At 57.5% G+C, this 11,025-nt stretch overlaps 1 protein-coding gene across 1 annotated transcript in view; it reads left to right on the top strand.

Moving 5' to 3' along the window:
• LOC123323759 (tight junction protein ZO-3-like) overlaps positions 1 to 10,567 on the top strand; it is a 14,110-nt gene extending 3,543 nt beyond the window's left edge. The window contains exons 2-15 of the mRNA XM_044912236.1: positions 227 to 283; positions 413 to 522; positions 1,217 to 1,319; positions 1,567 to 1,894; positions 3,081 to 3,184; positions 4,216 to 4,366; positions 4,640 to 4,757; positions 5,784 to 5,861; positions 6,064 to 6,150; positions 6,375 to 6,531; positions 7,085 to 7,193; positions 7,267 to 7,504; positions 7,621 to 7,832; positions 10,389 to 10,567. Of these exons, the coding sequence (XP_044768171.1) occupies positions 227 to 283; positions 413 to 522; positions 1,217 to 1,319; positions 1,567 to 1,894; positions 3,081 to 3,184; positions 4,216 to 4,366; positions 4,640 to 4,757; positions 5,784 to 5,861; positions 6,064 to 6,150; positions 6,375 to 6,531; positions 7,085 to 7,193; positions 7,267 to 7,504; positions 7,621 to 7,832; positions 10,389 to 10,567 (2,031 nt within the window). The remainder of the gene's footprint in view (positions 1 to 226; positions 284 to 412; positions 523 to 1,216; positions 1,320 to 1,566; positions 1,895 to 3,080; positions 3,185 to 4,215; positions 4,367 to 4,639; positions 4,758 to 5,783; positions 5,862 to 6,063; positions 6,151 to 6,374; positions 6,532 to 7,084; positions 7,194 to 7,266; positions 7,505 to 7,620; positions 7,833 to 10,388) is intronic.
• The last annotated feature ends 458 nt before the right edge of the window (positions 10,568 to 11,025 follow it).

Below are 11,025 nucleotides of genomic sequence, written 5' to 3' on the forward strand. Positions count from 1 at the left end.
GTTGCCAAGTGTCCTCTGGGGGGCAGAATGGTCCCTAACTGAGAACCCCTGACATAAATCCACTTTGCAGATACAAAAGCTGAGGTCTCCAGAGAGGTAGCCACTTGCCCACAGGCTTGGACCATGGGAGTGTCAGAGCCGGGCTCCTCACCCAGGGCAGGGGACCCCCGAGTGCTCCAGTGGACCTGCCATGGCCTCACGCCCATCTTCCATTCCCTCCTGTCAGGTGTTGGACATGGAGGAGATGACCATTTGGGAACAGCACACGGCCACGCTCTGCAAGGTGAGGCCTCCCTCTCCCCGCGTGGTTGCCAACAAGAATGTCTTCTTGATCCTGGGCTGCTCAACAGGACGGGAGAAACTTTGTCCCCATGGGAAGCAGAAGCTCATCCTATGTCTCATCCTCTCCTAGGACCCCCGGCGAGGCTTCGGCATTGCAATCTCTGGTGGCCGAGACCGGCCCAGTGGATCCGTGGTTGTCTCTGATGTGGTGCCCGGGGGACCAGCGGAGGGCAGACTGCTGTGCGTATCGAGGCAGCAGGGTTGCTGGCCGAGAGGAGGGACCTGTGCGGGCCAAAGCTAGGAGCCAGGAAAGTGCCTGGCGCCTTCCAGCCCTGCCAACACAGGGCTTGGAGCTGGTAGCAGGACGGAGTTGGTGATGTGGCCCTCCCTCTCCCCAAGGCAATTTCTGGTCCTCCGATGTCGGTCTCAGGGTCATAGTGGCCCCATGGCATTCCTGGAATGAAAAGACTGGGAAACCTGTTTTGGCTGGAGGGAAGGAAACCCAGTGTTCTGAGCCGTTGGGGGCAGGAGGCTCCTGGGAGTTATGTTGGGGGAAAATGGTTCTGGGACCTGAGTGGCTGACGGGTGATCTGGCTCAGCCTGGAACAAGGAACAGCTTCAGAGAGAGAGATGTTGAAACCCAGACGGGAAAAGAGGGGGAGAATAGCAGAAAGAGGGGATGGACAGAAGAAATGAGGAGTATGGAGACACCCGTTATAACCACAGCTTCTGTTCTGTGGTTGCATTTTATTATTACAGTAGCATCCATGATTGGCCCCCATTTTACAGATGAGGAAACTGAGGCCCAGAAGGATAAATGTCTTTGTGAGACATGGGACACCAGTCAGTTAGAACCAGGCCTTGTAGAACTGGGGGTGCCTGCCCCAAAGTGCAAGGTGAGGCCTCCTCCCTGAGACCCAGCCTCCTCCCTCAGGACAGGGGACCACATCGTCATGGTGAATGGGGTCTCCATGGAGAGTGTCACCTCCACCTTTGCCATTCAGATACTCAAGACCTGCACCAAGTTGGCCAACATTGTGAGTGGGGGTCGGGTGGGAGGGGCAGCCCCTGGTACAGGGGGCACCTCTGCCTCCCCAGCCCCCCACCGAGCCCCACCTGGTCCTGCAGCTCATGGGCAGTCTGAGCGTAAGCATCTACAAGCAAGTGGAATCTTGTCCCCATCTCACAGCTTGGATGCTGAGGCCCAGAGAGGGGCCAGGGTCCCCCAGGACGAGCCAGTGGGTGGGAAAGCCTTGAGCTGGCCCTCCCTTCCTCGCCTAACAGACGGTGAAGCGTCCGCGGAAAATCCAGCTGCCTGCCGCCAAGGGCAGCCCCTCTGGCCAGGGACATCAGGACTCCGACGAGGCCGACCACGGCCAGGGCTACGAAGGCGACACATCCAGTGGCTCCGGCCGCTCCTGGGGCGAGCGCTCACGCCGGCCGAGGGCGGGCCGCCGGAGCCGGGCCGGCAGCCATGGGCGCAGGAGCCCCCCCGGTGGTAGCTCTGAGGCCAAGGGGCTGGCCCTGGTGTCTGGCTTTAAGCGGCTGCCGCGGCAGGATGTGCGGATGAAGCCCGTGAAGTCCGTGCTGGTGCGGAGGCGAGAGAGCGAAGGTGAACCGGCGGCTGGGGTGTGCTGTGGGCGGTGGGGTCAGCGTTCCCGCAGAGGGGGGTCGCCACTGCCCTGACCCCCGTCCCGTGTGGCGGGTGGTCAGCAGAATAAAGGCCCCCACGGGTGTCCCCGTCCTGGCCCCTCCGGACCTGGGACGTGTCCCCTCACGCGGCAGAGGGGGTGACCCTGGGTTGCCGGGGGGCCCGGCGTCCTCATGAGGCCCTCACGAGGGGGAGGCAGAGGGTGGGAGTCCCAGAGACGGGCAGACCCCGCGCTGCTGGCAGTGAGGATGGAGGGGGGGCCGCGGGCCAGGAAGAGGCCGGAGCCGGGTCTCCCGGGGGCCCCGGGGGGACCAGCCCTGCCCACGCCTGGGTTTTAGGACTTCCGAGCCCGGAACTATGAGATTGCAGATTGGTATTGTTTTAAAGCCACTAAGTTTGTGACAATTTCGAGCAGCCCCGGGAAACTCACCCACTGTGACATCCGTAGAGGGTCATGATACTGGCGTTTCCTTCATGACCCCAACAGCAGGGATGTGACCTCTGACCCCATCTCAATTCAATGGCAGCACTGTGACCTTAGAATTCTAAACATGATGTGATAAATGGCACTGGACATCTGTCCCCACCTTGGAATTTTATTTATTATTATTATTGCTTTTTAAGATTTTATTTACTTATTTGAGAGGGAGAGAGACAGAGAGCACAAGAGAAGGGAGAAGGAGAAGCAGGCTTCCCGCTGAGCAGGGAGCCCGATAGGGGACTCGATCCCATGATGCCGGGATCATGATCTGAGCCAAAGACAGACACTTGACAGACACTTAACCGACTCAGCCACCCAGGCGCCCCCCACCTTGGGATTTTAATAGCAAGAGTCACATCCTGAACACTGACGGTGATGTCATTAAGAGCATCCGTGTGATGTGAGCAGGGAGCTAGGGAGTGGGGACTAGGGCCCTGTTCCTTCCCAGGCCCCTGCCCATGACCTTCTGTGCTAACATCACACGTCCTGTGTCCTGGGTCCTGTCAGAACAGCCCCAGGGTGGCGTGGAGGGAGCCGGGCCTGAGATCTCCCTGCGGGATGGCGGCCCAGAAGGCAGGCAGGAGGGTCGAGGGCAGGTGAGAAGTCTGAGCTTGAGAGGAGCCCGCAGCCCAGGCCCTGCCTCAGTTTCCCTCCTCCCCCCCACAGAGTTCGGGGTCACCCTGGGCAGTCAGATCTTCATCAAGCACATCACTGATTCGGGCCTGGCCGCCAGGAACCGTGGGCTGCAGGAAGGAGACCTCATCCTACAGGTGAGCCCAGGCTTCCTGTCAGGGGCTAGACAGGGAGACCCTGCCACCAGCAAGGTCCGCAGAGCTGGCGGAAACCATCGGCCTGCGCGGTGTTGCCTGTTTCCCAGAGGTTAGAGAGGACAATGCAGGATCCCCCCTGCCCCCATCCTTTGCTCTAACACTCCAAATGTCGGGTTCTAGTATCCCCAGAATCACACGGGGGCGCTGGCCCACAGTGCTCATTCCACAACTTGCCCTAGCTGGTCAGTGCTGATGGTCCAGAGGCCAGGCTTAGAGGCGCGGCTCTGTCTCGGAGCTGGTTTCTTTCCAGACTCCTCTCCTGAAAATCAGTTTCTAGTGATTCCTAGTGTTTGATTTCCAAACCATTTCCAGGTGATTGCTTTGAGAGCCTCTTCAGAGTTATCTGTTTCTAGTGACCCCGAGGAATTGTCTGTTTCTAGTGGTTTGGGGCAGACACTAGAAACAGGTAGCTCAGTGGGCGGAGGGGGCGGCGGCGGGGGGGGGTTGACAAACTCACAATCCCCAGGGTAAATGAAAACAGACACACCCTCCGGGAAATGATAGAAAGGGATTCCCAGAGCGCCCAGAGAGGACATTAAATTCTTCCCCAAATTATGTTTCTGACGTACCTCTAAATGTCTGTTTCTAGTACCTCCTACAGATCGTCTGCTTCTGGTATTTTGGGCTATCTACTCCCTGTCCCCTACTTAGACTTGTTTCTAATGTTTGTTCCTAGTGTCTCCCGAGAAATTCCCCTTCTAGGGAGATGGGGACTCAACCTGCTTCTAATTTTCCCCTAGTGCTCGCCCCACCCCTCAGGAAATTGGCCAATTCTAGAATTCTTGTAGGAGTCACTTCTGGGCATGGTCTCCTCAGAGCAGGAGGAATCCAATTCTATTATTTCCTCTTGAGAATGGCTGTCTTTATGAATTCTTGGGGATTGTGTGCTTCTAGTCCCCGCCCCCCCCCCAAGCTATCTATTTCTGGCATCCCCGATCTCGCATTAACTCTTCCTTCCCGGCCCCTTTTAGATTAACGGTGTGTCCAGCGAGAATCTGTCTCTGAGTGACACACGGCGACTGATCGAGAAGTCAGAAGGGAAGCTGACCCTGCTGGTGCTCAGGGACCGAGGGCAGTTCCTGGTGAACATCCCACCGGCTGTCAGTGACAGCGACAGTTCCCTCCTGGGGGGGGGGGGGCCGGAAGGGAGGCCGGGGGGGTGGAAGGGGGGGGGGGGGGGGGGGGTGCAGAGAGTGCCAGGCAGAGCCTGGTGGGGATTGGCGAGGCTCAGAGGGACAGAAACTTGCCCAAGGCCACACAGTAAGTCAGGGCTGGAGGCCCTGGCTGAGCCTGACTCGGTCTAGGCCCCTTTGCTGGGAGGGGCCTTGATGTTTCCCTCTGTGAAATGGGTCCAGTTTGGAAGGTGTGGGCAGGAGGCCTGAGGGGACATGCTCTCCCCTGCAGACATCTCGGACCTCGGCTCAGAGCTGTCTCAGGCGCCGCCCTCCCACGTCCCACCACCACCCCAGCATGTGCAACACAGTTTGGACGCCAGCCAAACCAACTCCTCCGAGTACGTACCCCCATTGGCCAGAATGGTTCAGCAGGAGGGGAACGTGGACATATCTTTTCCACCTGGTGGCCTGCCTGGAAGAGGCGTCCCCCGTCCACCCATAGTCCTCCCTGCCCCCAGGACTGGCTCTGGGTTCTTGGTCCTGGGAAAACCTGATATGGATCAACTTTAAAGCAGAAGGAACTGAATTTTACAACACATCCCAGACTTCAAAGTGCATAAGGCGCCTATTAGGGATTTTCTCTTGGGGCTACAACAGCCATCGGTGCTTGTTCCTTATGATGATGATGACAGATGGGGACAGGAGGCAATGACCTTGCGTCGGTGCCCTGTGGCAGCGGGGGCTCAGGATGGCAGATGAGGGCGCAGGGCGCGGGCAGGGCCGGCTCCCCCTGGAGGCTCGCGGGTGGGGCTCTGTCCTAGCTTCCGGTAGCCCCTGGCAGTCCTGGGCTCGTAGGTGTCCACCTCCTGTCTGCCTTCACATCATCTCCCCTCTGTGCGTGTCTGTCTCTGTGTCCAAATGTCCCCATTTTATAAGGATAGCAGTCACAAGGGATCGGGGCTGAGATGGGTGGTTAGGACACAACTAAGTGCCTAAAAACCCAAGTGCCCAACACGTGGGGATTAGATAACGGGCACCCTACTTAGGCATCCCGCACCTGTGAGGTAGGGGGTCTGTTTTCTGTGGCTGTGTAACAAAGTACCCTAAAACCCAGCGGCTCCAAACACCAGTAAATGTCTGGGGAATCCGGAGCCGGGGCGGCTTAGCGGGGCGCTGCTGATGCGCGATCTTAACAGGTTACAGCTGAGGCGCCATCAAGGGTTATAGGATTTGGGGGTGGATGATCCACTCCTGAGCTGGCTCACATGGCTGACTTAGCCATCCCCAGAGAGGGCAGTGGCCCCCCGGTCTCACAGCTAGGAGGGAGCAGAACCCGGAGTTGAACCTGGGTGCAGAGAAGTTAGAATTCCAACAGTCACTCTCAGCATCCATCCCCACTTCACCCCAAGTCCGTTCCCCTCCAGGGAGAGCCCCCTACTTCGGCGGGAAAATTCGGTGGATTCCAGAACCGTCTCGGAACCAGGTGAGCAGGTGGCGGAAGGGTGGTGACTCTTGAGCATCCCTCTGGTTTTTCTGATCCCAGCCAGTGAGGCTGTGCCAGGCAGGGCTACAGAGGCTGTTATGGGCCCAAGAGGTCAGTGACAGCTCCCTGGGGAGGATGGGGGGCTGGGTGACAGCACCGCGGGGCAGGGAGGCCATCAGGCAGCGGTGTAGCAGCTGGACCAGTCCGTGGGCTTGGGAAAGAGACTGCTGTTCCCTTTCAGACTCCCCGAGGCAAAGCAGCTATGACATCTACAGGGTGTCCAGCAGCCAGAGCGTGGAGGACCGTGGGTATGTCCCCCAGAAAGACAGCCCGCCGGCCCGAGGCCCGCACATCCCGGGGCCGCCTCCCTAGCACACAGTCCTGCCTTCCGGCACCAGGGTGCTGATGCGGCCGCCATGTGGGGCTGTTTGGGAAACTGAGGCCCGGAGGGGGTGGGGGCTCTCCCAAGGACGCCCAGCACGCCCCCTCCCCGCCCCCTCCGGCCTGACCCCGCCTCTGCCTCGCCTCCCAGGTACAGCCCCGACTCCAGGGTGGTCCGCTTCCCCAAGGGCACCACCATCGGGCTGCGGCTGGCCGGCGGCAACGACGTGGGCATCTTCGTGTCGGGGGTGCAGGAGGGCAGCCCGGCCGACGGGCAGGGCATCCAGGAGGGAGATCAGATTCTGCAGGTGACCCGGGGCAGCGGGCGGTGGGTGTGGTACCCGAGTCTTCCCTGCCTGCGTTCCTCCCCTGTGCCCACCCCGAGGGCTGCCCACCGCCACCACGGGCATTTGCACATTTTGACGCCTCTCCCTGCCTGCGTCATGACCTTGTTGGCTGGATCACGACCTTGCTGACTGGGGCACGGCTTGTCTGGGTCACGACCTTGTCCGTGTCACATCCTGGTTATCGGTGTCATGACCTCGTTGCCCAAGTGATGACCTTGTCCGGGACTCGTGCTTGTTATCAGTGTCAGCATCATAATCTTGTCGCTCGTGTCCCGGCTGCGCCCACCGTGTCCTGACCGCGTCGTCTGGGCCACGGCCTCGGCCGGGTCGTGCCTTCCCGGCGAGTCTTGCCTCCCTCCACAACCGGCACCTCCTTAGACTCCTTCTACAATCTCACCCATGTTCAGTCTCCTCCCTGTTCCGACCCCCTCGCCCCTGCAAGCGCGGCACCATGTCTCGTCCCCGCCATCCTCCTCCCGGGGCTGTGCCCCATCTCGTGCCCCCCTCCTGGCAGGTGAATGACGTGCCATTCCGGAACCTGACGCGGGAGGAGGCCGTGCAGTTCCTGCTGGGGCTGCCACCGGGCGAGGACGTGGAGCTGGTAACACAGCGGAAGCAGGACAGTGAGTGTGTGTGGCCAGGAGGGCCGGGGCCCGGCGGCGGCCTGGGTGCTCACGGAGCCTCCCCTGTCCGCAGTCTTCCGGAAAATGGTGCAGTCCCGGGTGGGCGACTCCTTCTACATCCGCACGCACTTCGAGCTGGAGGCCAGTCCGCCATCGGGCCTGGGCTTCACCCGCGGAGACGTCTTCCACGTGCTGGACACGCTGTGCCCCGGCCCTGGGCAGAGCCGCGCCCGCGGGGGCCACTGGCTGGCTGTGCGCATGGGCCGCGACCTCCGGGAGCAGGAGCGGGGCATCATCCCCAACCAGAGCAGGTGGGCCGCCCCTCGGCCGCGGCTTCCCCGCCGGAGACGGGCACGGCCTCGCTGCCCACCGTCTCTGGGCTGCTTTTCTGCCGCCCTCGGTGACCAGTCCCCTGCCTTCTCCCTAGGGCGGAGCAGCTGGCCAGTCTGGAGGCGGCCCAGCGCGCCGTGGGGGCCGGGCCGGGTGCCTCGGCGGGCTCCAGCGCGCGGGCCGAGTTCTGGCGGCTGCGGGGCCTTCGGCGTGGGGCCAAGAAGACCACCCATCAGAGCCGCGAGGACCTGTCCGCTCTGACCAGGCAGGGTCACTACCCGCCGTATGAACGCGTGGTGCTTCGAGAGGGTGAGTCCCTGGGGTGAGTCCCTGGGGTGCTTCGAGAGGGTGAGTCCCTGGGGAGCCCGCCACCCCAGGCTGGGGAGGCTCGTAAGATTGTTGGAAGTTCTGGGCCAAGTGTTCAGCCACATCAGCCTTCAGAAGCCCCCATCCTTACCTCTCTTCTCCCACCAAAAATACCCATTTTTGGTTATTGTAGGGTGCCGAAGTAAGGAAACAGGAAAGGGCTTCTTTCCTTAAAAATTAATTTCTATTTCCAATTGAAATGTGCAAACGACGTATAGAATCTCGAAAAAGAAATGGTTAAAGATAATATAAATAATTTATCTTGTTAATGTAGCCAAAGTATTATTTTAATAGATAATCCAATTATAAGTTGTCAGTGAGATATTCCGCATCCTTTTTTGTGTGTGCACTGTGTTCGAAGAAATCTGGTGTGTATTTTGCACTCAAAGTGCATCTTAGTTCAGACGAGCCACATTTTATTTTATTTTTTTTTAAGATTTTATTTACTTATCTGACAGAGAGAGAGAGAGAGAGGGAGAGAGCAAGCACAAGCGGGGGCGGGGGTGGCAGGCAGAGGGACAGAGAGAAGCAGGCTCTGCACTGAGCAGGGAGCCCGATGCGGGGCTTGATCCTAGGACCCTGAGATCATGACCTGAGCCGAAGGAGCCACCCAGGCGCCCTGTTGAGCCACATTTTAAGTGCTCCATCGCCCCCCATGGCACCAGACAGCACAGCGAGAAGGGGCTGTACATTCAGTGGGTGCTGCTGGTGCTAAACAGACACCCTTTAAAATACACCCATACTGTGAACAGGTGTTAGACCTAAACCTGCACACGCGTGTTCACAGCAGTGTGATTCACAACAGCCCAAATGTGGAAACAACCCAAATGCTCATCAACAGATGAAGGGATATAACATACAGGAGCGTCCCTAGGCCACAAATGGGAGTGAGGCGCCCACACGTGCGGCCCCAGGGACGGACCCCGAGCCCACGACGCTCAGGGAGGGAACCAGACACAGAAGGCCACACGGGGTGTGAGTCCATATGTGTGACACGTCCAGAACACGCTCATCCACGGACGGGAAGGGGGCTCGTGGGGGCCGGGCGCTGGGGGAGGGGACAAGGGGGTGACTTCTGATGGGGACAAATTTCTTTTCAGGGTGATGAGAATATTCTGAAACTAGGGGTGGTGGCTGCACAGCTCTGTGAATGTACTAAATGCCACTGAATTGTACCCCTTAAAATATACAGTGAAATAGTAAATTTTGTTATGTATATATATATATATTTTAAAGATTTTATTTATTTATTTGAGGGAGAGAATGAGATAGAGAGAGAGAGCATGAGATGGGGGACGGTCAGAGGGAGAAGCAGACTCCCTGCTCAGCAGGGAGCCCGATGTGGGGCTCGATCCCGGGACTCCAGGATCATGACCCGAGCCAAAGGCAGTTGCCCAACCAACTGAGCCACCCAGGCGCCCCTTGTTATGTATATTTTTAACAATTAATTTTAAAAAGCTAAAAATCTTAAGAAATTAATCAAATATTTATAAATACACACAAAAGCAGCACATAGATCATAGATCCTCTGAGCACTGGGCTGGTGGGAAGACGGCCCCATCCAGATTACCAGAAGGGAAGCAAGCTCTCGCCCACGGCCTCGGGGGAGAAAGAATCGCGGCAGGTGCAGAGGCCTTTAAAAAAAAAAAAAAAACCTGCTGGAGGGATGGGATTGGGCTGAGCTGCTCCAAAGTTGCCTCTCCAACATCCAGGAGAGGAGAAAGACTTATTTTTTATTTTTTGAGACAGACTTAAAAATAAAAGGCCGCCAACTTAATTTTGACCAAAGAATGTTTAGAAATCTGAATGTATCGAGCTTTTGAGAGAGAGAGGCCTGGAGTTCAGGAGAGGAGAACAAGAGCAGATATCCCCTTTCCTCCTGCCCTCTGCGCCCGTTTCCTCATGGCTAAAATGGTGTGTCCATCCAACACTAAACTGTTTTAGTCTTTGTGGGCCAGGTAGTTTCTTTCAGAAGGACTCAGCTCTGCGGGAAGGCAGCCAGAGACAGTACGTAAAAGAGTGGATGTGACTGTGTTCCAATAAAACTTTATTTATAAAACAGGCAGTGGGCCAGATGTGGCCCCCGGGTTGTAGTTTGCTGACCACTGAGTTGGCTGGTTCAGCTGCTCTAACGGACCCCATGTGACACCTGCAGACACAGACAAGACGCCTTTTTTAAGTAACAGCCAAGGGTGGTCCCCTCCCATCTTGTTTTTCTGCCTTACTGTGGTCCAAGATGGCACGCCAACACCCACATTCCAGCCAGGGGCAAGGGGCAAGAAGATGAAGAGGGATCCTACCTTTCCTGGAGGATACAAGCAGAACCGCACGCATCAACTCTGCTTGTACCCCATTGGCCAGGACTAGTCACATGGCTGTCCTTGCCTGCAGGGGACGCTGGGAGATGTAGTCTTTAGCTGGGCAGCCATGGGCCTGGTTAGATCTAGCAGTCTTTGCTGCAAATGGGACCTTGATTGTTGCCGTTTCTCTGCCCCTCAGCCAGCTTCAAGCGCCCGGTGGTGATCCTGGGGCCCGTGGCAGACATTGCGATGCAGAAGTTGACTGCTGAGATGCCTGACCAGTTCGAAATCGCAGGTGAGAACCCAGGTCTTTGTTGGCGGGGGCGGGGGGAGTCATTTGACAACCCTTTCCCCACCTCTGGGGCCAAAGCAGCTTGATGACCAGGCTGCCGCTGCTGCTGTTTGTGGGGAGAGTTAGAACAGCCTGTGGAAACATGAGGCTCATGAGTCACCAGCACCCCTCTAATGCCGGGGGCCAGATGTCCTGAATTGGTCTTGGCACTCTTAATCTGGATAGAGCCTCAGAATCCGTCTTAACACACCTCGCCAGGCAGCCAACGTGCTACCCGTTCCTTTGTTTGTTGAAGAGATATTTATTGAGCTACAGACACAGCACTGAACAAGATGATTGCCCTGAGGAGACCCCAAATTAGCCACTACAGAAACAAGCTGGAGTAGGGGGTCAGCAAATGAAAGCTCCTGGGCCAAATCTGGCCCATCAGCTAAGTTTTTATACAGCCTGCTAACTAAGAATGGTATTTACACTTTTTTTTAAAGATCTATTTATTTTTATATATATATAGAGAGAGTGTGTGTGTGTGTGCACACGCGAGAGT

The sequence above is a fragment of the Neomonachus schauinslandi genome, unplaced genomic scaffold, assembly GCF_002201575.2.
Source record: "Neomonachus schauinslandi unplaced genomic scaffold, ASM220157v2 HiC_scaffold_698, whole genome shotgun sequence".
Classification (NCBI taxonomy): Eukaryota; Metazoa; Chordata; class Mammalia; order Carnivora; family Phocidae; genus Neomonachus; species Neomonachus schauinslandi.